Source organism: Hydra viridissima, unplaced genomic scaffold (genome assembly GCF_058129835.1).
Source record: "Hydra viridissima isolate aposymbiotic clone 2 unplaced genomic scaffold, HvirCarnegie_v1 scaffold_2, whole genome shotgun sequence".
In the NCBI taxonomy this organism is placed as follows: Eukaryota; Metazoa; Cnidaria; class Hydrozoa; order Anthoathecata; family Hydridae; genus Hydra; species Hydra viridissima.
The window spans coordinates 23,405,640-23,431,931 of NW_028324301.1; the positions used below are offsets into that span (position 1 = coordinate 23,405,640).

At 28.1% G+C, this 26,292-nt stretch overlaps 2 protein-coding genes across 10 annotated transcripts in view; one reads left to right on the forward strand and one right to left on the reverse strand.

The window, feature by feature from the left end:
- Positions 1–6,212, reverse strand: part of LOC145200102 (cytoplasmic FMR1-interacting protein 1 homolog) — a 28,291-nt gene extending 22,079 nt beyond the window's left edge. Inside the window, exons 1-8 of the mRNA XM_090079322.1 lie at positions 5,770–6,212; positions 5,164–5,241; positions 2,382–2,665; positions 1,649–1,877; positions 1,305–1,409; positions 977–1,192; positions 382–498; positions 201–278 (exon numbers count right to left, since the gene is read on the reverse strand). Of these exons, the coding sequence (XP_089935448.1) occupies positions 201–278; positions 382–498; positions 977–1,192; positions 1,305–1,409; positions 1,649–1,877; positions 2,382–2,665; positions 5,164–5,241; positions 5,770–5,970 (1,308 nt within the window). The 5' untranslated portion in view covers positions 5,971–6,212. The remainder of the gene's footprint in view (positions 1–200; positions 279–381; positions 499–976; positions 1,193–1,304; positions 1,410–1,648; positions 1,878–2,381; positions 2,666–5,163; positions 5,242–5,769) is intronic.
- On the forward strand, positions 6,053–26,186 carry LOC145185168 (trafficking protein particle complex subunit 12-like). Of its 9 annotated transcripts, none has more exons than XM_090079325.1 (21): positions 6,096–6,168; positions 13,573–13,693; positions 13,861–13,999; positions 14,145–14,246; positions 14,394–14,566; positions 14,641–14,701; positions 14,791–14,866; positions 15,808–15,906; positions 18,821–18,883; positions 19,521–19,996; positions 20,084–20,224; positions 22,065–22,181; positions 23,439–23,558; positions 23,746–23,884; positions 23,983–24,168; positions 24,466–24,539; positions 24,647–24,745; positions 24,943–25,031; positions 25,152–25,239; positions 25,372–25,422; positions 25,879–26,186. In XM_090079325.1, the coding sequence occupies exons 2-21, from the start codon at positions 13,596–13,598 to the stop codon at positions 26,068–26,070; spliced, it is 2,583 nt and encodes an 860-aa protein (XP_089935451.1). In that variant the 5' UTR covers positions 6,096–6,168; positions 13,573–13,595; the 3' UTR covers positions 26,071–26,186. The 9 variants fall into 9 exon arrangements, 6 of the variants coding, with proteins under 6 accessions (XP_089935454.1, XP_089935451.1, XP_089935452.1 ...); XM_090079323.1 differs by lacking the exon at positions 6,096–6,168 and adding an exon at positions 13,112–13,379; XM_090079324.1 differs by lacking the exon at positions 6,096–6,168 and adding an exon at positions 13,312–13,424.
- The last annotated feature ends 106 nt before the right edge of the window (positions 26,187–26,292 follow it).

Sequence of the window (26,292 nt, forward strand, 5' to 3'; positions counted from 1 at the left end):
CCTCCAGTTCAATCCCTATTACCACGATAACAACTTCTGTGTTATCCACTAATCTAGACAATTTTTCAATAAAACTTTGACAGACAACTTTTAAAATTTTAAAAATAAATGCTCAATAGTTATGTTTTTTATAACCAAAATTGGTTCAAATTTTTTTGTCTGCAAAATTAATTATTTGTAAATTTAAGAAAATTACATACTCTTTCATACTCTTCTGCACTTTCAGGACACTGTGGGTTGGAATATTTATCAGTAAGATGCAGAAGTTTCCAGTAAAACTAAAAAAAGATTACTTATATCAAAATAAATATAAATATATGGAACATATAAATTAAGCAAACTATATGTAATAAAAATATTTACAAATATTCATTTTCCTACCAACTCCATGACTTGCGCATTCCAACTAGATATCAATCTTAAACCTCGCAAAGCTAAGTCACTAAGACTGCGACAATCTTCAGCTGAAAGAGTCTTCTTCACTTTTGTATTATTAAACTGAAATAAAAAAAACTCTGAAAATATTCGAATGTGCAAACATTTTTTTTTTTAATAAAAAAAAATAAAAAAAACATGAAAAATTCTTTAATTATCATATATATATATATATATATATATATATATATATATATATATATATATATATATATATATATATATATATATATATATATATATATATATATATATATATATATATATATATATATATATATATATATATATATATACATATATATATGTATATATATATATACACATACAAATGTATGCATATGTATGTATGTATGTATGTATGTATGTATGTATGTATGTATGTATGTATGTATGTATGTATGTATGTATGTATGTATGTATGTATGTATATATGTATGTATACAACAAATGATACTCCTGTGTAATTCTTTTTTCTTAAATGCACTAATTTAAAACATTTACCAATTCTAACAAAAAAAAAAAAATACAACATCTTCACCTCATTATTTACTCTTGATAACTCTGACATAAACTTGATATGCTCATCATGGATCAAATCAATTTTCCCTGTTAAGTTGTATTGTGTCATGCCAATTTTTTCCTCTGCATTTTCAGAGGCACAACTCCACTTGGATGCATCAAAGTGTGGACAGTTTTTTACATAAGAAATAAGTGAGATTTGCATATCTCCATAGAGTGGAACAACAGGTAGTTGCTAGAAATGGAGTTTATGTACATGTTTGAAAATAAAACTTGCAATAATGTAAGTAAACTATTCTTTTAAGATCTTGTTTTGAAGATTTACCTTTAAAATGATAGAAAAATACCTTGAAAAACTTATCAATTTTAGTTATGCTGATCTTGCGTTTTTGATCAAGTTTGTTAACATTAGCATTTTTGCCATCTAATAAGAACAAGGTGAATCCTATAACCTAAAAAAAAATATGGGCTTGCTTATAAACAAAAAACCAAGAAAAAATGCTCTACTATATATGATTATGGTATTGTTTCTTTTATAATATGCAACAATATATGAGCTTTGGTGTATATTTGATAAGTGCATTAAGGTAAAAAAATGGGTTGCAATTACAATCCCTTTTACTAAAACTTTTAGAAAAAAAAAGTATATTATTTCAAACTCTGTAAACTCTTTGTTCTGTTTTTAATATACCTTCAGTAAGAGATGTTTTTCTTTTGGTAAAACATACATCCTAAATTCAAAGAAATAGCATGCTTGTTGAATAATATCTGCTAAAACATCATCACTTCCTTCTATATCTTCTAGACCTGCCTTTAATTTTGTAGTAATTATATCATGGGTTGCGAGAAACATGGTGAGGTTTTGTGACTCTTGTAGTGCACGTGCATCATTTGTAGTTTGCTTAAGGAACGTCTCAGCTCTAAATTATCAAAGTAAATTCATAACAAAAGATTTGCTTTAATTAGATGAGTTAAAGTCATCAATGATTACATTATTGCTATCAGCTATTTTCCTTATTTTTAATGCATCTAAACAGCCAGTTGTTTTCTAATTGTCTTTTTAACAGTTATTTTAAAATTATGTAAACCGCCATTATCAGTTATTTTAATTTTCTAAAAGGAGAGTTCAAGAGTTGTAGATTCTTTTTTTTTTAAAAAAAAAAAAAAAAGAGAGAGAGAGAGAAACTATTGTATTTAAGCAACAGTTAGTTAATCATAGTTTCTAATTACTTGAACAAAGAAATTTTACCATCTTTATTTCTTTATATATTTACGTCTTTAGCAGCTTTATTTTTAATTGCTTAGCTTGGATATCATAGCCTTTGGCAAAACAATATTTAACTATTATTTACTGTTAATATATAATAAAAATTAGAACACCAAAATTATTTGGTAAAACTTGATTAATTTAAGCGATAAATTACCTTTTATAAAAAGCAAAATCATTGTTCAAACATGCTTTCATATTTTTCAGTGATCCCAGCACTGCAAACATATTAATACACTTTCCGAGTGCTAATAAATGGGTTTCTGATATAAAATCTTTCTTTCTTTCAGGGTGACATAGTTTTTTAATTTCTGAGCAAAAAGTATTTATTGCAGATTCATGGAAATACATAAAATCTTTCAACTTCTGGATATGAGGTTTCATAACATCCAATGTGGCTTGATACATTTCTGTTCTATTTGATTGCTCATCATTTTTTGCCTTAAAAAACAAGAGAATATTTATGACATTGTTTAGAATTTTTTTATATAATAAATGCAATAATAGCAATTCGATTTTAACTCAGCAATTTGTCAAACTTTTTTGACCATAACTGTGATTTTGTTGAAACTTAGTGCAGTTAATACAGAAGTCATATAAATGATTTTCTTGGAGAAATTCGGGCACCCAATTCTAAGCAGTTCTTAAAATATTCAAATTTTAAATACTGCCATTTTTAAAGCCAATTTATATGGTAACAAAATTAATTTGATAAAATCTGTAGATTTAACATTCAAAAAAATAAAACAAATTTTTCATTGGAGATTCATTTTTTATACTCAAAAATCTTTAAAATCTAAATTTTTTATGTTATTAGCAAAATAGAATTTTTCATGACTAAGCAAATTTGCATAACACTTTCCAAAGAAGTGGTAATAATCAACTTTAAGTACTACTTTTCAGCAAGGTTATTTATAACTGAAATCTAAATAATGGAGTGTTTAAAGTAAAAAATAAAATTTCAAAAAAAAGTTATAAACAGTTAAATATATTTTTTCATTAAATTTTAAGAGTAGATAAGAAAAAAAATAATAATTTTTTCTTCAGCATTAGTCAGACTACTTATATTTACACAACCATCTAACGTAAACTATATAAAAAAAAACTTCAACTAAAAATAAACTGTAAGTAGTTAATTTTGCTTTTTTTTTAATTTTAAAACAAAACTTGCTTAATTTAAAGTACATGGTATATTACACTGACACAAGCAGTTAAATAAAAATTAAACAACATATTTGTAGTAACCAGTGAAAAACGTTACATAATATGCTTGAAAGAAATATTGCAAATTATTAACTTAAAGAAGAAATTAACACATTTCAAATATCCAATTTCTAATAAAACTGAAAATGAACAGCCTAAAAAAAAACTGAAAATGAATAGCCTAGAAATGACATGAAGACTTGGAACGGAAAATGACAGCTGTTAATTCAACTCCGATAGAATACTTCACAGGTTTACAGCTTCACAGAGTTACAGAAAGAAATAACTGATAACTCAAATAGTTTTGACAAATGATCCAGCTTAGCACAGAAAAAAAAGAAACTAGTAGTAGCCTAACTGAAACTATCCATTTCCTTACTTGAACACCTGCTTCATGCAGTATAAACATGAAGTTTTTGAGATAACAAAACACAACAATTGCAACTAATACAAGTTTTTAAAGAACAAGTATTACTTTGAGTTTTAAAAAATGAATGTGGAAAAGCATTAGAGTCAGTTTATCAGTTTTTCAACAAGAATAAATACAAGAGAGAATAATGCCTAGTATAAAAGACTGTTAGTATTGCAAAGAATACTCATCTATCCTATGTAACCTTAAAGACCTTTTGAATCGTTTAAATTAAAACATCTTATCACAAAAATCAGGTTTTTAAAATTTTGCTTTGATAAACTAAAATGGTATATTGTTGCAAAACAGTCAGGTACCCACAGTAATTGTGGTCTATTAAGTTAAGTGTTGATGTTTTGCCCACAAAATCTTAAAGGATTTAATGAAGCTTTAAGTACGTTATATTGATTATGCGGAATGTATGATATATTGACACTGAGAAATTGTTTCTGAGTACAAGGATGACCAAGACATCAGTTATAAACAGTTGGTATCACAGAGTGCTCTTCCCTTAAAACTATGACAGTTCAAATTAATGATTTGACTGACATTGTTTGTAAATTGTTGCAAGATTTGACTTCTGATTTCAAAATTTCAAAATCACAAGCTCAATACTTTTACAACATAGAAAAGCAAACATTGACAATCAAACCTTTATTTTACTTGTTGACTTTGCAGAGAAATACAGCTTTTTAGTCCAAGATTAAGTCCAGAGATTTTACTGGAATAGCCTTCAGTGCACATTGCATTCAGTTATGATATACTATGAAATGAATAAATTATTAACCTAGAACTCTTTTTGAATTATCTCTCATGAAATTAAACATGATGATATGGTCCATAAAGTACAAAATATTATGAATTATCTCAGATGGTTGTGCAGCCTGATACAAAACTTAAAAAAACTTTAAAAACTTATGCATGTATCAGTATAGATTTAGTATGAAAGTACAATTGACATTTTTTGTTTTCAGTCAAGGTAAATCTCAATTTGATTGCATAGGAGACATTATAAAGAGCTACAGCGAAAGCAAATCTTCAGAGACTTACTAAAAATACAGATTATAGAACTTCTGCAAATATTTAAATTTTGTGCATCACATTTTAAATATATTGTCACATATGTACAAAAAAAAAAAAAAAAGCCTAAAGTTTGGAACACTTTATAAAACAGGTACAATAAGCTCTTAACAGAATTAACAATATTTTAACAATATAAATTAACAACAACAGCTATATATTGCATGGTGTTAGTTTTGATATTTAAAATCAAAAACTAACACCATGCAATATATAGCTCAATTTATAAAATTACAATAGAACTTACAGTAGGGACTGCTCTTGATAGACAGCGCCAAGTGTATAACATGCAAGCATACTGCTCACCTGTTTCCAACATTTCATTCTGTATAACATAAAATTGTGAGTTAGTGGTTTAGAAATGGAATAAAAAACTTTATGTATTTAGAAGATTTATTTTAAATTCTTTAGGGTGAATTTATTTATTCTAAATGAAATTGTTATTCACAATACTTTGAAAAATATTTTCCTTTTTTTTTTAACAAATAGGAAAATAATATTTGTTTGCAATATAAAAAAAAATACCTGTAAATACCTGAAATCATTTGTTATTAAAGCTTTTTAGAACTTTAAAAAGCTTGCTTTCACTATATGATAAAATATAGCAAAAAAAACCATGAGAGGTTACTTAAAGTACTAAGCTTACCAACAATGTTGAATCCTTTTTCAGTTACTTGAGTAAACTTATTGATTTTTCAAGTTAAGAATAAATATTATTACTACTGAATGTGTAGTTTTCATCCACATTCAATAACAGTTACCATAACATTAAAACTTAAAAAAACTTCTTACACTAAAAGTTCTTTATTTAAATGTTATAAGAATATCCTTAAAAACTATGTTCTATTCATACCAGGTGCTGATGGATTGCAGCCTCCTCCATATAACGGCTGATCCCAGTAATAAATGCTTCCTTGTCACAAAAATTAGTATCAAAATCAAAGTTATAAGTAATGGAAGCTGGTGCAGCCTCAATATTTGGCTGCTCATCATTGTTTAAAGTTAAATTTTCCAAACGACGGACATTTTCAACAGCTTCTTCTAAAGTTGCCATTTTTTAAGAAGCTTTCCGCCTAGATTTGTTTTGTGCGCATTTTGCTTTATCCGAAAATCTTGTATGGCAATGTCGATTTATAATTTAAAAGTTTGTAAAAAAATCGATGCGACCCTCCGGAGTTTCTTTTTTTTCTTTTTTTTTGCATATCGTTTTTTCGTGGCTATCTTATGGAGCTTTTCTTTTTCTTTAAAGAAGGTAAATTTTTATTAGTTAAGTAGGTCAATAGAATATTCAGCAACAACTTTAAAATTATTTAATAGCCGTTTTTCTAATTCCAGTTATATTTGAAACATTAAGATCACTTTCACAAATTTGAAGAAAAAAATTTGCTCTAAAAAACTATAGGGTAAAATTTATTTTGGTTAAAAATTGACTCAATGTTAAAGTAAGTCTTTAAACGATAACACCGCATAACTATTTTTCACAATGTTTTGTTTATTGTTATTTACTATTATTATTATTATTTTTTTACTGTGTATTGATCAATTCACTCTCCTGATTTAAAAAATGTAAGTATTTTTTTTGTATCATCGACTGTTTCAATGGTATTAATTTTATCATATATAATTTGTTATACTATTGTATCATTTTGATTATTATTACGTGTAATCACATATTCTGAAATGTTATAAAAGCTCTCTAGATAAATTTTTCTGTGTGTGGTTATTATATTGGAAAAAAGCAGGTGTTACATAAGATTGTGAAAAGTAACAAGTTGTGGATAGCCTTTACAAAATATTGCAGAATGGCCATGGGTAACCAGAAAAAACCATGGGCCCTTTATTTAATATGTGGAAGCTATCGATCTACTTTTGAAGGATGGTTTAGAGGTACAGGAAGGATAATACCTTCGCCATTCTAAGAGTAAAGAGAGGGCTGAAGAACCATCAAGATGGCAATTACTTACGATTGATGTGACAAAGCACTGAAAATTGAATGGGAGGCGAGTTCTTCAGTATCCAGGTATACCACCAACTAGAGACCTGTCCCACATGATAACAGCTAACCAATATCACAAGATTTTAACATGCTTGCCTTTTTGCTTGACTTGCAACGGGAGCACAAAAAGTATTCATGCTTTTTTTGCTTATGGGACAGTAGAGCTGATGATGATTATTACAAGAAATTTTATTGGCCCCCTCGAGTGGAACTGCAGCCAGGGTTCTTAAATTTTGCTAGACAGCCTCTACTAAACTCCATCAAAGTCTTATTCCCCCACATCATATTTTAAACTAGGATTGGTAAAGTAGTTCGTAAAGCCCTTAGATTTTGGAGGAAAAATATATCAAGAAATTTGTCTGATGTTTCAAAAATTATCTTAGTCAAAAATCAAAGGTGGCATATATATTAGACCCCAAGTAAACGCAATTTTAAAGTCGACTGAATAGATTGATGACATAAAATTTAAAAAGAAGCTTGCTTTTAATGGTGTAGTTTTTGGATTCCTAGATAATCACAAGGACACTAATCACAAACAACTGGTCGCAAAGTTTAACAAGAATATCAAGAAACTGGGTTGTCGTATCATCATTGTAACATCAAGAAACTGAGTTATCTTTATAAGTTCATTTTTTGTATTATCACCTAGATTTCCTTCCCGAAAACTTGGGTGATGTCTGTGAGGAGCATGGTGAGAGATTTTATTAGGGCATCACAGCGATGGAAAAAAGATATCAAGGACGATGGGATACTGCTATGTTGAGAGATTATATATGGTCTTTTGTCAGAAAAGAGGAAACTGTTTTAGAAAATTTCCTCTAACTACTTTAACCTAAAGAAAAGTGTTATCGTAGCATTTCCAGTGCAGAGTTGTGTTGTTTCTTTTTGTTCTAAGAAATATACTTTTTCAATACCTTTAAATATATGAAAAGTGTTAAAAGTGTTATGTAATTATTTTCACAATATTAGAATAGATTAAATTAGCTTACTGCCATAGAGAAAGTTTGTGTTTATATTGTAGAAATATGAAATTAAGAAGATATTAAATCTACCGATGTTTCATCAAAACGAATGTGGTATTTGAATTCAGCGGCAAAAAAAAAACTTTCTAAACATTAAAAAATACAAATAAATAAAACATGTGTTACATTTTCATTGTGTCCCAGCTGACACACGACGTTGAAATAACATTGAAATAACGTCGAGACCCTAAAGTCAACCATATATTAAAGTTGTGTTATTTTAACTGGGGAGCGTGTATTTCATAACTAAATAAATATGTGGATATCACTTAATTTAGTTTTGGGAACAAGCAGTTTATGAAATCATCCTCGTTGACCAAAATTTTCAGAGAATGCAAGAACTATGAGATAAGAAGATGTTCTGAAAACATCAATATTTATCGACTCCTAATTAAAACATTAATATGTACATTTTTTTGATAATACTGAAAAATCCAAAGAGTATTTGTATTAGCGTATTAACAACTTTTATAACAGTATGTTACAAACTTTTGGTTGGTGAACACTTTTTGCTTTAAGACTGGTTGCGGTCAACAGAAATATGTTAAGTATACAATTTCTCATAATTATGAATATATAGGTAAAACTACCTCTGTTAATTCAAGACTTTTTATCTGTAATACAGTTTACTCATGATATAAAGCAATACATTATTGTTATAAATAGTAAAACAGAGTCATTTCATTATTACTGCGGTTCTTTTTTCAGTTTTTTGTGTGTTTATACCAAAATGACATTCAAACTTTTAAAATTACAATTTATATTACCTTAATTGGACTTATAAATGCAATTATCATGAATTAAAATTGAGTTTTTTAGCCCGAGACATATCGCGAGGTTAGAATTATTTGTTTTAAACGTTTTTAGAATTATTTGAATTAAACATTGGGAGAAAGTTTAAACTTGGAGATAGAAGAAATAATAACTTATGCTTTACGTAATTTGTGTTTAAAGAAATTATTTAGAAAAAAAATTCTAAAATAGGGCGTATTTTGAAAGCAATCATGTTTTACTAAAATTAATAACTCATTTTCTCCCAACTTTTAAAACAGGAGATAGAACAAAATAATTCTAACCACGCGATATATTATATTATTAGTATCTTAATAGACTAACTTTTTTACGGCAGATTTATTGGTAATATTGGCTTTTATCAATCTATATTTCTATATTATGCTTGCAGTTTATCAGAATGTTACAAAACAGAGCTCATTTCAAATAGTGGTTTGCTAACAAAGTGCAGTTACCTTAATACAAAAATAAATTGATTATTCATATAATAAAAATAGAGTTTAATATGATTTGCATAGCAATATACGAAAAAACGGATTTTTAAATAAAAAACTGACACAGACACAAATGAGCACAGATAAAATAAATACTACGTATATATGTATTCATATATGTAAATATATCCAAAAAAAAAATTACGGAAAGAAGTTAAGAAAAATTATCTGTTAGTATTATCATAGTACTACCAAAAGGTCTATATCACCAAATGGGCTTTAACGTGGTAAAATAAAAACGGATAAACACGATATACTTATGTTACAAGACCGCCTTGAGTTTTTTAAATATGCAACTAGTAAGACACTGCTATAAGTTTTACTTTAAAGAAAGGTTACAAAAAGAAAACAAATATTATATCAAATTATTATTTTTATCAATCCATGCGCTAAGTAGAGTAAAACGGGGTCAAATGAAATAGTTAAGAATTTTAATTAATTTTTTTTTAAGGGAAAAAGGTTTTTAATTTTTTTTTTTTTTTAAAGCTGTAGAGAAATTTGAGCTGTATTTAAATATATACAAATCAAGTAAAAAAAGTTTTTAGTTTTTTAAGAAACATTATTTAATTGAAAAAAAAGTTATTTCATTCTACCCTCACATTCGGGGAGAATGAAATACGCAGATCTATGTGTAATTAAAACAACACTTAACTAAAAAAAAACAAAAAGCAACCAATATAACAATTTAAAAAACAACCAATAATAATTAAAAACAACCAAATAAAAAAAACTTTATTTTTGTGATGATGTTGAGTCGTAGAGAGGTACTAGAGGTTGAGCTGAATTGTCACTTGTGCGGCACTTTTTGGTGCAATAAAACTCAGCGCCTTTTACATATCGCTTTGGTATGCATGTTTGACAAAGCCAAGCCTTGCATTTCGAATTTTCACACTGATATCATTCCATGTATTGACTTGTTGAAGCTTCGCCTAAAACTTTACGGCACTTTTTACACTTCACTTGGTTTGCAGCTGTTATTGTTGTTGGAGTTGCTGTTGTTGCTTGGTTTATATGCTGCTCGTCATTAAAGCTTAGCTTACGTTGTTTTTTAGCTTGCTTTGTTGCTTTTTTGCTCTCAGCATCTTTCAATCTTTCGAGTATTTCAGGTTTACTGAGACACTCCCCATCGAACCTTGGTACATCTACATTTTTTCGTTTTTTTTTGTGTCAACGTGTTGGATGCGAAACATGGTTGTGGTACTTTCATTGATTCTGGTGGTTGAGATGATGATGGTTCAGGTTGAGATTACGGTGTTTCAAACGTATTAGCAATTTTCAATTTTGACTGATCGATTTTACTGATGTCGAGTGGAAACAAGCCAGTATTCTGAAATCCACAAACTATTTGGGTGCGTGTAAAAACTTCACCAGAGCTAAAAAGTTTTGCTTGCAGTTGGCTAAAATATTCTTTTGATAAGTTGCTGCACTTTTTCTCTGCATAAAACTGTTGAAGTAATTTGCGCCAAAGTCTTTTGACCTGACAGTAAACACCGACATCCAGTGGCTGCAGAATGTGTGACGAATGAGCTGGTAAGCAAATTAACAAGATATTGTTTTTGATACAAATAAGTACGACCCGATAGGTGGCATGTGTCACATGTCCATCTACGACTAAATTATGAATGCCTATAATTGGATAACTATAATTAGATTTATTCAATTAAGTAATTGTTTGAATAAAGTAAAGATTAAACTAATTACCTGGAATTTTTTTAATGGCAGGAACATACACGCCAGTGAGCCAATTCACAAATTGCTTATCTTCCATCCATCTGGATGGAGATATGGCGTAATCGGCATCGTCTGGAACACTTAAGCACCAACTTCTGTACAGGCGTTTTTTTGATTTAAAAAAAATATATGGAGCAAGACAATTATCAGCTGCATTGATGCAATTTCCAACTGTATAATAGATGTTTTCATTGTTGCCAACCAATTTAAATGGTCGTTTTGCACCACGCCGGCAAACTATATGTTGCTTGCCTTGATCAACAGAAAATCCAATTTCATCAAAGCTCCACAAATGACATGAAGTACTTTCATTGATTCCTATTTCGTTGAATTCTTTTTGTAGTGTATTGAAATACTTTGCAACTATTTCTTGTGTGCAAGAAGCGGCTCTGAGTGATGAAATATTGCCTATGGCCCTGATGCTTAACTTATGACTCCACCGGTTTATGAAAAGCTTATACCAATCTCTCCCTGGTGTACCATTAGGAAACAAATGAGATTGACCTTGGCGTTGCAAATAGTCGGTAACTAGTGTGATAACGTCAATGTAATTTCTACCATAGCCCCCGTCGGATAATTTGATTAGGATATCTACCAAAGTTGATTCAAGTTGTTGCAACAATCTCGTGTTTGAACCAATGGTTTCACCTATGCCGTGGAGACGTCTGTGAAGAGTTGCTACTGGTATGCTGAATGATTAAGCAGTTTTGTTAAGTGAAAATTCACTACTTTGTACTTTGGCTACCGCAAGCGCAACTTGCTCTTCGGTGTATGGTTTTTCTTTTTTCTTTGAGAGCAACTTATTTCGAGGCATATTTTATATTATATTAGATTTAACACGAATTTATTTAAAATTTATACAAAAAATTCATAGAGATTGATTGGTCACTTGAGATTTTATTAATAAAAGCCGCATTTAACAAGTGAGCAATTAGCGTATTTCATTCAACCCCACATGTGTCCGTTTTCGTTTTTATCTCATAACTTTTTCCCTGAATAGCAAATTTAATTTTGAAAAAAGATTCTTGTCCGGCGTAAAAAGTTCTACCAGTATATTTATTAAGTTCATTAATATCAAATTTAATTTCCGAGAATTTTATAACCATTTTTCAAAAAAAAGAAAAAAAATATCATCACGCATTCGAAAACTTAACAAAATATAAAAAAAACTTTTTTTTTTAAATTGGAATTTGATATCATCTTATTCAGAAAAAAATTCTCCGCAACAAGATCAAAAAATATTTGCAAAAAGTTTATTCAATAATTAATTAAGAACAAAAGAATAAGCATAGTCATAACTATTTCATTCTACCCCCTATTTCATTCTACCCCGTTTTACTATATGTCTTGCAATTAAAAATAAAAATAAAAAAAAAAGACTACCTTATACACTAAGTTTAAGTTTCATTTCAAAATAGGGTACTTAATTGAATCAGTGTTTTTTAAAAGGGCTGATTTGACATTTTTTTTGAAATTCACTTTTTGTGTGTTTTGTGTCCTTCTATGATAGCTTCATCAGTTTATGTTAAAAATGTGTTTAAATTTTATCTTCTTACACAAATAAAGCCACCTGAAAGTTTTTGATTTTTTTTAAAAAAGGCAAGTTTGCTTCAAATACGCCTTTTTTAAAAAAATCACTCTTTAGCTGATTCGTATTTTTAGCCACAAAATGCGGAAAATGTCAACAGTTGCGATTTCAAAATATTCGATTTTTTTTAAAAGGGCCAATTTTTCGAAATTTCATATATTAATTGTTAACAAATGAAATGTTATAACAATTATCAAAGTGTACTAAGATGTTATTCTTGCATATATTTTTTAAAAATGTATTACACAAATTCTGTATATTTAATATTAAAAGATATAAAGAGTTTTTTTTAGTTTTCTCAAAAACGGATTTTGAGCAAACCAGCCCTTTTAAAAAACACTGATTCAATTGTAAGTAGTGATACATATCTGCCTGCACGACGTGGGATAGCCGCATATTCCCGTTCAGTAGGTGTAGGTTCCCCTTAATGACGATAATTTCTCTAAGTTATCTGCTGTCAGGGATGATCTTTTCGACCAAAGGCTGATCTGCCAGACCCAAAGCTGAAGAGCTATTCTTTAGATAAAGAGGTACAGCCAAGCATACAGAGAGAACTGGTCAATAGACAGAGCGGTGGTGCTCTTCACACATGGTCAGAAATCACTATTGGCTGGCTTTCTCCCCTCATACACATGACAAGTTAGCATTAAGTAAATAAGCAATTTGCACCGTTTAACGCTAATCAGTTAATTTGTCAGCTTAACCATAAATTTTTCTTTATCCGCTAATTAGGGGATTAGCATTTGGCGGACTATAATAGCTAAATGCTAACCTCAAGCAATAGCATGTCAACACAAATTTGTTCAAGTTAACTATTGACGGGAAAGAACCTTTTAAATGGTATAATTAATACTTGATCATTAGTATTTTACATTACAATAATGGGTATGGAGAATTATTTGATATATAACCCCATGGATCAAAGCTATTTGTTTTACTTAATTTGTTTTAGTAAATTCTAAAACTTGTGCAAACTACTCATTTACTCATTTAGTGATGTACATATATATTTTAAGAAAGTGTTTGTATTTAGATTTAGTAGTTTAGGATCAAAAAATGGGGCAAGATATTTCAACAGAAAATAACTCAAGGTTCAAAAATGCTATTGGTAAACTGACCAAAATGGAACTTGCAGATATTGAAGCAGCCTTTGAGTATGTTCTGAAGTTTTTTTTATTAACTCTTTAATTTTTTTGTTTTGTATTCAGTGTTAATACACAAACACATTGATCTACAGTGATAAGTAAATTGATGGTGTTAATAACCAAGGGATGTTTAAATCAAGGTATGTTAAATTGTTGAGTTAAACATATTACTTTAGAGAGTTGTCATTCAAGTCAGGAGATGAACCAACTGCAATTCAAAAACCAACTTGGTTAAACCGTGATAAGTTTGCTAAAATGTTTGGTGTAAATGATTTGCTTGTTGAGCAGTTATTTGATACTTTTGATCAGGATAAGGTGCATAATTTGTTAGATAAAAAAATTTTAATTTTCATAGATATCATCATCAAAAGACAAAAAATGTTGCCTGAATTAAAAGATAGAGCTTTAATTTGACTGTGCTGCTCTGGAATTTCTTTTTTATAGTTATTTTTTTTAATAGAATGGTTTAATTGATTTTAAAGAGTTTGTTACTGGGGTGGCTTTGTGTTTGCATGGAAGTTTAAAAGAAAAATGTAGACTGTTGTTTAAAATCTTTAACTTGGTAACAATTAAATCAAATTTTTGGTTTTTCAAAATATATTAATTATTGTCTCATGTTTTCGTTATTAAAATCCTTATCATCTTTACTATCATTATTATATTTAGTTTTTATACATTTTAAAATTACAGTGTTTATATATTTTCCTAGAATAATGATGATGGTGTCAGTCCTGAAGAATTTTCCATGGTATTGACTAGTTGTTTGCAATCTGCACATGCCATGCTCTTAACTGCACTTAAATATGAAGGTATTACAGGATATGAGGAGCAACTAGCAGACCAACATGGTGAAACATTTGTAGTTTCAGTTGTTGTTGAAAAGTGAGTTTTTTTTTTCATATAGGATTTTTTTGATTTTTATTTCATTCAATTTTTCATCAACAAGTTTATTTTAGAATAGTAAAAGATGCATTTGAAAAGTGCGATAAATCTGGAAATGGGAAGTTAGAAATTGACGTAAGGACCTTTAATATATTTATTTGTAAAAACAAAAAACTGAGAACTCAAATGGTAGAACTTTTATTAAAATAAGATTATTGTTGTAGGAATTTGTACAATGGGTTCATAAAAATCCAAGCTTAGTCAATGACATATTTGTGATGCAATGCCCCAAGCCTAGTAGTAAGTTGTTAAATATTACAAAACAGATTTTCTTATTGTATAGTCTTAGCTTTTATAAATTGTTTTATGTAGTTTTTAAAACTTTATCTGTTAACCAAGTTATTTTAACTTGTGTAAAGTTAAAAATTTTGATGTTGTACTATGTAAATTAAGATAACAGTTTACAAAATTATTGTAGACCACTTTATTAAAATTCAAGTGTTTGAAAATTTTTATCACATCAATCAGTATCAAAAGTAATTTGTATATAAAAAAAAATAAAATAGGGTTTAAGATAAACAAGCAAGAACTTTTAACCTAAAGATAAACAAGCAAGAACTTTTAACCTTTCATTTAAAATAATATTTTAAAAAAAAATATTATTTAAAATGAAAAATAAAGTGTCTACAATATTTATAACATTATATTCTATTTGCAAGGTTTTATCTTAAAAGACAAAATGTCCCTTAATTTATTCTAGGAAGAGTTCTAAAAAAAGTCCTGTTATGAAAAACCTAAAAAAGAAAAATGTTCTACACATCATTTATCAATATTTTCAGATAGAATACACCAATGAGCTTCTTTACACATACTATATGCTTGATTTCTTCCTTTACATCTTGAAGTACATTAATATAAAATTTCTATACATTCAATTATACATCAAATGAAAAGTTGATTTTTGGGTAGTTCATATGAAGGTTATAAAAAATCTTTACTATAAATCGAGCAACTGTAAAAAGGCAATGTGGAAATCTAATTCTTCTTTTACCAATCTTGAAAGATTGGTAAAAGAAGAATTAAGTTTAAGAGAAGAAATCCTAATCATATAATACTTTATTTATGTATTTTATTTGTTCTTGTTGTTTAAAAGAGGTGCTCAAGTGTTCAAGTGGAAAGTAATCCCACTCCTTTTTCATTTTTTTCTTAAAAACATTTTCTGTTTTCTGGGGGTTTTCTAGGTATAGCATTTGAAAGCCAAACTTCAGTTTTTGATGTCATAGAGAGTCCAAGTCAGACAAGCCTTCTATTTTATGCAGAAAATGAACATCAGTATCAAGGTTGTTTTTACAATTTAATTCTTAAAAATAGTTTAATAATACTGAGAGTATTATTAAACTATTTTTAAGTGTATTTCTTATGAATTATTATGATATACTTTTATAAAGATAAGGTAGATAAGTTAATTTTCAACAACTTGTAATCTAATACCAAAGTAGCTGTTGTAACTAATAACTTAAAAAACCTTGGAGGAATCAAAAAGGTTTTGCTAAATTAAGTGAATTAGCTAATGCTGTAAATTAAATAGCATATGTTATATACACACACACACACACACACACTTAACCACAAAATTAACACACCACTGATACATTCCTTTTTTTTATAATTTTTGTCAATATTATAATGAATTTTGTAAACATATTAAGAATAGAACACTAAATTTCACAATCATCAAAGTTAATTTAATTAAAATGACAATAATTAAATTGGCTTTGAGGATTGTGAAAAAAAACAACTAAAAATGTGGTTCATTTAACAAAGTAAAGTTAAATGATTATTATTGTTATGCATACAAATACAGCTTCATTTAAAACATTTTTGACTTCTCAATAGTTAGTGTTACTACCTCTTGATGTTATTACAGTCTGACAGCACAGTGGCATATTTTCAATTAAAGATCAAATAGTTTCTTGAGGGATATTTTCCCATGCGCAGATAAGACTTTGTTGCAGCTTGTCTAAGCTGTTAGGTGATGGGTGTTAGCTCCTAACACACCATTCAATTATGTCCTGAAGATGCTCTGTTGGGTTCATACCTGGACTGCAAGCTGGCCACTCCAAAACTTGAATATTAGCATTATTTAAATATTCACTAACAGTATGTGCTGTATGTGGACTAGCATTATCCTGCATAAGAAGGAATTCATCTGGAAATATAAGTATCATTCTAAATATAAAGCACAATATTTTGACTAACAGCAGTTCCATGAACCTCAGCAAGTTGTATTCGGAGACTTCATGCAGTAGTGAATTGTTCTCTCAGTGATCGAAGCATTAAAAATTGGTTCTCCATGGCATTCGTAGCTTGTGGTTTGCCTTGGTCAAGTCATCTAGCATGATCATTGGTCTCGACAAACCCTTGTAGAACCCTACTGAGTATTGTGTAATGTTTTGTATTACAAACAGATATGTTACTCAAATGATAATTATCTTTTCTACTATTAAAACAATTTAAAACTTTCCTTTTAGAAGTGAGGTTTAATTTCAGCAAAAATGCTACTTATGAAAAGCTATAATTTCAAAATTGAATAAGGAAAACGGACTAAAACCTACAAAAGGCATAACAATAAACATTATCATCTTTGTAATTGATAAATTGGGAAATACATAATATTTTTTTTTTAATTTGGAATTTATAAGTGGTGCATTAGTTTTGCAGTTAAGATTGCTGTATTTTTTCCTCATTCAATAAAAGCTTTAATGTTTTAACTACTTCAAGAGTGACATCAATCCCAACCGCAGTTGTCCCACTAGAAGCAAATAAGCCTGGGATGACAAATATATTTGCATTTGTACAAAAGGCAATATTTGAGAAGAATATGGTTGACAATCTTTAGGTTTATAGAAGATTGGTTTTGATAGTTCATTCATTATATGGCCTTCAGCAATGTTGTGCATATATAATGATGATATGATTGATGCCAAATTATTTGAAATAGAAGTATTTGCTAGTTTACAGTTGTTGATAATCTTAAAAATTTGGATAAGAGATAAGTGTGGAATAAAGTTTTTGTAGAATAAATGAAGGAATATGACTCAATGCATGTATTGATGTAACTCACTTCCCATATTACTTAATGCATATTAGGTTTCTAATTTTTTCTGTTTACAAATTAAATCTTTGTCTTCATCAAAGAAAGCTTTCCTTAGATAAGAAGAAAAAGATTCATGTTTCTTTATACATATTATTATACATATTTATTTACCATCACAGCTTAAATTTTAATGATTCTTTATAATGTAATTATCTGAAAATCATACAAATAGAAATAATACTTATGCACTAATTTGTTTATTAATACAAACCAACTACATCAATAATAATATTAGTACAGTTGTCTTTTATTTTCCATTAATTCACACCAGCATCTTTTTCGGTTATAACTTTAGATAAATGTATTTTTTTAAATTTAACATACTGGATAATAAATTATATCTTGTAAAACATTCATATCTGGTGCATAAATAGTGGAATATCTTGTTAATCCAATTAGCTATTATTTCTTTAGATTTTTAAACTTATGACTTTCCTAAAAGATTTTATAAAGGTTCATGCTGCAGAATTTTGAAAAATGCTTCTGGTATTAACAAATTAAATAACAAATATGAATCATGTAGTGAAGTTATTTAGTTGAAAGCAAAAAAGCTTTTGTGTTATTGTGAAATTTAATGGGAATATTCAATCAAATGTAATTATAAAACTAACAAATTTATCATCATTTGTTTTTTGTTTGTATTTGATCTTCTTAAAAACCTTATGATTTGCAGAGCTCCTTAAAATGAAGCAATGGCATTTTACAGAGTTTTAGGTTTATATTTTTTATGTATAACTTTTTCTATGTATTTAACAAAATGTGGCTGCAATATTAATTTTGAAAAATTGCTTTTTCTTTCTTAATAGATTTTTATTTAAATTTGTTCATTTTATGTGACATATAGATGTAAAAAACAAATTATTAAATATTTGGTTAACTATCACAAAAATGTTTTTTTCTAAAGATTTTCATTTATAAATTTGTTTTTTTGATCTTTTTTACAGAAATTAACAATTTTTAAATACTTAAGAAAAAACCTATAAAATATACAGTCACTGCATATAGAAATCCAACAGTTACTACAAATAATATTTGTTAACTTGATATTGAGTGACTTACTTAGTAATAAACTTTATAGGCTTTTGTGTTTTTTTCAGATATCACCTTCGAAAGTGAAGAGTCTGTGGTTAAAGAAGATTTATTAGCAAGTGAAATAAATGGTAAGTCAGCCAAGGTTTACAAATAAAGTAGTATTAAGAGTTGTTTGTATTTTAAATAGTTTATTGTATTTTTAAATTTGATTATATTAATACAAGCTGAAAACAAAATTGCTCAAGAATTTTTATAGTCGTTCCAAAACTTGTAGTGCTCATTTCAAAAGTTTAATCCAATTTTCATCATCACACGTGTTTAAATCATCTATAAACCATAATTGAATATTTTTAACATTCTTTCTAAAAAAATTTTTAAAAGTTATAGCATTTAAATATAGCATAAAATGCCTCTTGAAATGAATTTGCATGAAAATGAATTGTGTTTGAGTTGATGGTCATTTCTCACAATATCTGGTTTAAACTCAAGATTTATTCACAGTTTAAAAATTTAAAGTGTGCTCTCCCTATAATGAAAATTAATTCCCTATAATAAAAAAATAAACTTTTTATGCTGAGTTCGAATTTCCTTATTTTGACCATGCTCTTCCATCTTTTACTTATCTTGCATCTTTTGATTAAACTTTCATTCTAACTTTTAACTTTTGCCTCGGAGTATTGTGATTTTTCTATTTATGTGTATACCTTTTTGTTCATTTGTAAGAGAAATATTGCCATGATTTAGAAAACTGTTTTCTATTAACAGAAAATTCTGCAAATAAATTGACATTGCTAAAGATGGCATCTGGTAAGAGTGCACCCTCCACTGTCCAAGAGAAGTCATCCTTACAAGAGCTGTTTTCAAGTCATAACAATGTTGAGAGCTTTTTTGATGCTTTCAGTATTCAAAATGATGAAGTTGCAAAAGGTGTTTTAACTCATTCAAAAAGTGAAACTTTTCTTGATAGACAATGCATTTCACCAAGTGAAAATATGATTTCTGATCGAGCAATTGCATTTCCTAAACATATGACTTTATCAGACAGTCTTCAATCAATTGCATTATCCCGAGATTCTTTGATTGATGAAGATAAACACAATTTAGCATCTAGAATGAATACAGATAATAAAAATGCTTCTTTGCACCATAAAACAATTGAAAGCTCTGTTCAACATCTTAGTTATGAAAATATGCCACAGCAAGCTGAAGAAGAGTTTGAAATAGAAAGCAAAAATGTGTTGGTAATATTTATCATTGAATATTTTTAAATGCATAAAGTAGTTTTAAAATTTTAGGAAAATATGTTCACATTTTACTTATAATCTTAGACTGATGCTCTACAACAACAAAAATTCAATGTATGGATACCAACTTTGAAAACACAACTCTTATTCAACAGCTTACTGCAAGGAAATCCATTAGACAATAGCGTCCTGTCTTTTCCTTCTGTTCTTGTAGAAGATCTCTTGGTATGAACTTATCATAACTAATCTAATGATAAGAAAGGTTAATTTTTATAATGGCATTAGAATTCATGTTGTGAATGTTTAAAACTTTATGCATGGCAAATGTAAATGTTGTCCTCCATATAGGAAAAAAAACAATGTTTTTTCCTAAATATTTTTAAAATAGTACAGGGTAGTACCACATGAAAGCATCCACAACAAGGAACTATAAAAAATTGACTTCCTTTATTTTTGTTAAATACATTCTGGATTTTTTTTAAAAGTGGGAGGCAAAAAACAAAAAGAAAAATATTATATAATAGTGATTCAACAAAAAATAAGCATTAAAACAAAACAGTTTGACCATAGGAAGTGGGTAGTCTTATAAATATTCATTTAGGAAAAAAACATCTTTTTCATTAGTTTTGAAGAAAAAACAAGGCTCTGGTAAGTTACCCTAGATAATGTTATCCAGGTTAATCCAATATGAAATCATCAAATTTTTAAAGAAAATACAAATTGATTTACTACTTTTTATATATCATTTGTAGAGCATAATAAAATACTCTTTAACTTCTGAACAAAATACTCTGTAATCTGTAATACTGATTTTTTAAGTTCTTCAAAAGCTTTCATGTCTTTTAGTCTATTGCTTTATGACATTTATTTTTTGAAAGTCTCTCTGTTTTACAATAATCACCTTCTATTAACTACCAACATTTTTTTAGATAAAAACTTCATTTTGTGAGGCCAGAGATAGGTGAGGGCAGAGGTTTATATAATCTTTGGGGAATGTGTTTGTTTTGTTTGATTATGTTAGGGGTTTGGGTGGTTATAATTGGGTTGTTAGGTTGCCCTCGGCGTTGTGTGGGTGCGTGTAGTTCATGTATGGTTGTGTAACAGTAGACTTCTCAACTTCTTACTAGTGTTACAACTTCTAGACTTATATACAGCTTAACAACAAAATCTTGATTTAATTAACAAGGATATAATAACTCAATCAATTATGATGTTTACTAATGGTTTTTCTCATTTTTCTTAATAAATACTCTCAAATATTTAACTCAAGTATATTTTAGTATATACAAATACAGATAACAATATGCAATTAAAGGTTACTCAATAATGTTTTCTTACCACCTTTGGAACTCATTTGTCAAATGTCATTTAGTGTTTTTGTTTTGACCTCTTAGTCATGGTTCTCTAAAACATGTTTTACCAGTTATCTTTTGACCAGTATTTATCTCTGGTCTTGGCTTGTTTGTAAAACTCATAAAATAGTTACAGAATTGTAACAAACCTTACGAGTTGAGCTATTATTATTTTATCAGTATAATTATAATGAAATCTCTGGTTGATATTGCTGAAATATTTTTAAACTGATTTTTATTTCATGCAATTGTACCTGTGTGTTCACCTGTTGTTTTAACTGTCTTACACTTTTCTTCAATTGAATATGCTATATCTTTGACTCAAGTAAAACATAAAGATGATGTTTATAATTTTTTTTTGTTTTCTCTCCTCACAATATGTAGTCAATTTTTTGGTTTTTAAAAATAGACATTTATTGACAGGATATTGTTAAATTGTTTAATTTATCAAATATCTAATAAGATCCAAAATACCCATTGAAAATCATCCAGATTTTTAAATTATTTTCAAGCTTGTTTGAAATTATTTAGTTGAAAAAGTTATGTTTACTCAAGTATATATACTTTTATGAACATGTTTCATCCTCTAAAGATGTATTGTAAATCTGATATTGAATTACTTTTTGATAAAAATCTAGAGATAATCTGCAAGTCAGCAATTTATATCTGTTTTTTACATGTTCTATTAAATTACTTATTTCTTATCTTTATAGGGAGATCCAGTAAAAGAGCTAGTAGCGAGGTATTTAGGAGAACATGACTCAAGTAAACGCCCAGTACTGGGTGCTGATCAAGTTGAATTTGATGAGAATGGCTTGAAAAAACTGATGGTAAAGTTCAATTTGTGATTTTTAATGAGACCTCCAAAAACCCATGTAAATTTCCAATTTTTATATTAGATGTTATACTTTCCTTTACTTTTAAAAACCAATTAACTTTTATGTGTATGACATGCTTATTAACAGGCCTTACCAGGACTTGTCTGGAGTAAAAAACAGATATATGATGTCTGAAAATAAGCATCTGTAGTTAGTCAATATTTAACTGAATTAGAGGCTTCTCCAATTAAGTTATGTTACTGTTGGTTAAATTATCAGAGAGTTTCTGTCAGATAATTTGTTGTTGTTTTTTTTATTCTCTTTAGCACAAGACATAGCCTTAAACAGTTTCAAATTATTTTACAAACATGAACTATAATTCTTACTAATCTGGTTTTTTCTGTAAATTTAAGGGTTGTTATTTTTCTGGTTTAGTAAAAAGAAGGATTTCAATTAGCTTTGCTTACTTTCCAATTTGCTTACTTTCCAATTTCTATTCGAGGGACTTAAGCACAAAAACTGTAATGAAAACTGTAATGAAAGTTCTATTCAAGAGATGTTGTTTTTAATTTACTAAAATAAAAGTTTGCTATATTATAAAAAAAGTATATAGTTATAAAATAATTTAATATTTTTGTTATGAGAATAATTAAATGTTCTCTTTTTTTTTTATTTATAAAATTTAAATTAAAAAGAGTGATGCTGCTTTAAAATTAGTCTCAGAACTTAGTGGGCACTTTTTCTTCACTTGACAAAAATTTATGTGCAAATGAGGTTTTTGTAAAACAAAATTTCCTTGCTACTTACCTTTTTCTTATAAGGTGTAGTTTACATTTGAGTAACTTTAAAAGGTTTTAGTGCAAAAAAAAGAGGTAGAAATTAAATCCTTATGTCAGTTTTTTTTGTGGTCAAATTTTTGAATTGAGTTTTAGAAATAAATTAAAAAATTACTTTTTCTAATCAGGTTTTTAAAATTAATAATTTCATTGCATAAGCAAAATGAAGGTCAATATTTGACTGACTATTTTATGTTTCAATAATAATTCATAACACTTCAACAGTATGAAAATATATAAGTAGCTAAGCTTTCTGTAATAAAACAGTTTTATGTATATATATATATTTTGTTCAAATGCCATAGTATATCTATTTGTTTTTTAAATGATTTTAGAATGCTCATTAAAAGAAGATATAACTCCTTTTTATAACTGCAAATTTATTGTAAAGATATTTGGAAAAGTATTTTTAGTTCATTTGATGACTATTTAGAAAGCACAGTGTTGGAGAGCAGCTATTGATTGGACAACAAAATATTTAACATTTCACGGTCAAGGAATATCTACTGCAGCAAAAATCGAAAATGCTCAGCTTAGTCCAGGGTTGCTTCAAGTATTTTTTTGAGTTTTACTAAAGTCTTTTATTGAAAATATTTTCATCCATCAGTTATCATTAACTAATATGTTATCAGTAAAAGTTCTCAACTTTAAAACATTAATAAATTTGATTTCTTAAACACTTTCTTTAATTTGTTTCTTTTTGGATAAATAAGATTAAAAAAGTTGTTTTTGATAATTAGATTTGGTTTGTGCGCATGGCGTTAATGGTTAAGCTTCGCATGTTTAGTAGTGCAGAGGCTGAACTTAATGCATTTAAAGATTTTGAGTCTCCAAATTTTTATTATCAGTTTTACAGTAATATTTATCCTGGTGTTGAAGGTTTGTGTATAATTCCTGTTTTATTCTTTGAAATATGTTTTTTGCAAAAAAATTTTTGTAATTCTACGACTTTTAAAAACACATCTTTGTAATTATAGGCAGTATGGTACCTTTCAGCTTTAGACTACTGTATGCAGAGTTACCCCAGCACAATGGTCGCCCCAATATAGCTTTAGATCGACTCTATGCTCTCCTTTATCAGGTTAAGGCTGTTCTTTCCAATCTTAATAATGGTTTAACAGAAGAAGGAAACACTAGTACTTTTTCAGAAGAAGATGTTCAAGGTTTTTTATTGTTTTGAATATTTCTGGGCTTATTCTTCTTTAGCATTTTTTTTTAAATGGGAGAATAAGGCTTTCTTCACATTTTTAACGTCTTTAACAAAATAAATGTCGATGGTTATCATCCTTTCCATATCCAACATAAAAATGTTCTTAATTCTAAAAAGTCAACATGGTTTATCTAAGCATGTTGTTTCTGCCGCTATTTTTAGAAGCAAACATTCTATCTTTATGTAAAATCTACCGCTTCATTTTTTTCTCTTTATTTGGTTTAGTAGCTCAGTTCTATTTCTGGTCTAGAGCGTTTACGCATTTGGAATTCCCGATACCTACGCATTAATTACTCTCTTGGTAACTGTTTCTTACGAATGAAGGTACATAAATTTATGTTTTAAAGTATTTTTTCTTATCGATTTTTTGTGTACTTGTGCTTTGTAATGATTTAAAAAAAGAAGAAGAAAAGCAATTGATTTTGGTTTAGGAGTATCTCCTAGCTATTCGCTTATTTGAGCAAATTATTTCGTTAGAACCCTCGCACAAAGCTGCTATATTGTCAGGTATTGGACGAATACATTTGCAGGTATTTCCTATACTATTTTTTCATGTTTAAAGCCTTCATTGAAAAAGTTCCTATTATTATCGTGTTTAATCCCAGTAGATGTTGAAAAAAATTAAAATGAATAAATATAAATTCGATAAATTCCGAGAAAGTTGTTTGTTTCGTCATGCTTCTTTTTTTAATCTTTTAAAGAACATTTTTGCGGTTATTCTTTTTAGCTCGGTGATTTATCAGGGGCCCAAAAATATTTTCGTCAAGTTGAACTTCTCGACAACATCGCAGTTTCCAATATAGTGACTGTAAATAGGTATAAATCAGAGAAACTCTTTAGTTATCTAGAACGACCTACAGAAAGTCAGGCAGATTGCGTGGTTTTTTAAAAATTTAAATGTGTTGCCCATTTAAAATATTGTAAACCTTTTTCTAGGGGATATTATTACTTATGTCAAGGGAGTTATGAAGAAGCATATAAGCATTTTTCTGATGCAGCAAAAGCAGAGCCGAACAATCTATCAGTAAGTGAGAATAACTGTCATCTATTATTCTTATCCTATTTACACTTTTGCTCTTTTACTTAAAGAACAATGGAATAAATTCGATGTCAATTTTTTCTATTGTTGGCTCATTACTATAATTGTTTGACATAGGCTGTAAACAATGCTGCAGTGTGCTTGTTGTTCCTTGGAAGAGTTAAAGAGGTTGAGCTTTTATTTTTTTTTAAAGGGAATCTTTTTTAAAGATTATTGTAATCAATATGATGAATTTTCAATAGTAGGTCACTAAAGATTTTTTTCTGAAGAATAATGAAAATTAAAAAAAATAGTTAAATCTTAATAAATGTTCAGTTAAGTCGTAACCAATTTACAAATATAAAATATATAAGCATTAAAGACACATAATATATACTTGTATGAGAGACTTCAAAGTAATATTAAATAATAAAAGCAATAAAAATAATAATAAAAATAATTGGAAGATGACTAGAAATAACTAGCATGACAGTTATAGCGTAATTGCAAGCATGATAGACAATAAAAAATAGTTACATAATATAGACAAAAAATAAAGAAATTTCCTATAAAAGCTTATTTTGAATGAATTTTATGATTTACATTTTTACTATTTTTGATTTACAACGATAATTTTCTTGTAAGGCTTGCACAATGTTAGAGACGATGGTATGGAGGTCACCGGAGAAAAGTCTTCACGAGGAAGTATTATTAAATTTAAATACTATATACGAACTTGAAACGTCTCGTGCTGTGCAGAAGAAATATAAAATATTAGATTTAGTTTGTAAGAATAAAGGGGACAATTTTAATATTCAGTGTTTAAAACTTTCATAAATATTTGTGTAATTTAAAATCTTTTTTGATTATTTTATTTTCTTCGTAAATGTTTTAAATATCTGTAAAACATTAGTAAATGTCTGATTCTGTAAATATTGAAATCAATTCTTTTATCGCTTGTCATTTTTTATTGAATTGGTTACGCGTCCATCCTAAAATTAAACTCCTATTTCATGAAACTCATATTCTTTTAACTGATCCACCATGATTCGAATATCG

Bases quoted from the DNA above. Each gene is read 5' to 3' on its own strand.
- LOC145185168 (XM_090079325.1), top strand. From the start codon at position 13,596: ATGGGGCAAGATATTTCAACAGAAAATAACTCAAGGTTCAAAAATGCT. The intron at 14,000-14,144 runs GTGCATAATTTG...TTTTTTTAATAG, and splicing joins ATACTTTTGATCAGGATAAG to AATGGTTTAATTGATTTTAA. The intron at 20,225-22,064 runs GTATGAACTTAT...TTATCTTTATAG, and splicing joins TTCTTGTAGAAGATCTCTTG to GGAGATCCAGTAAAAGAGCT.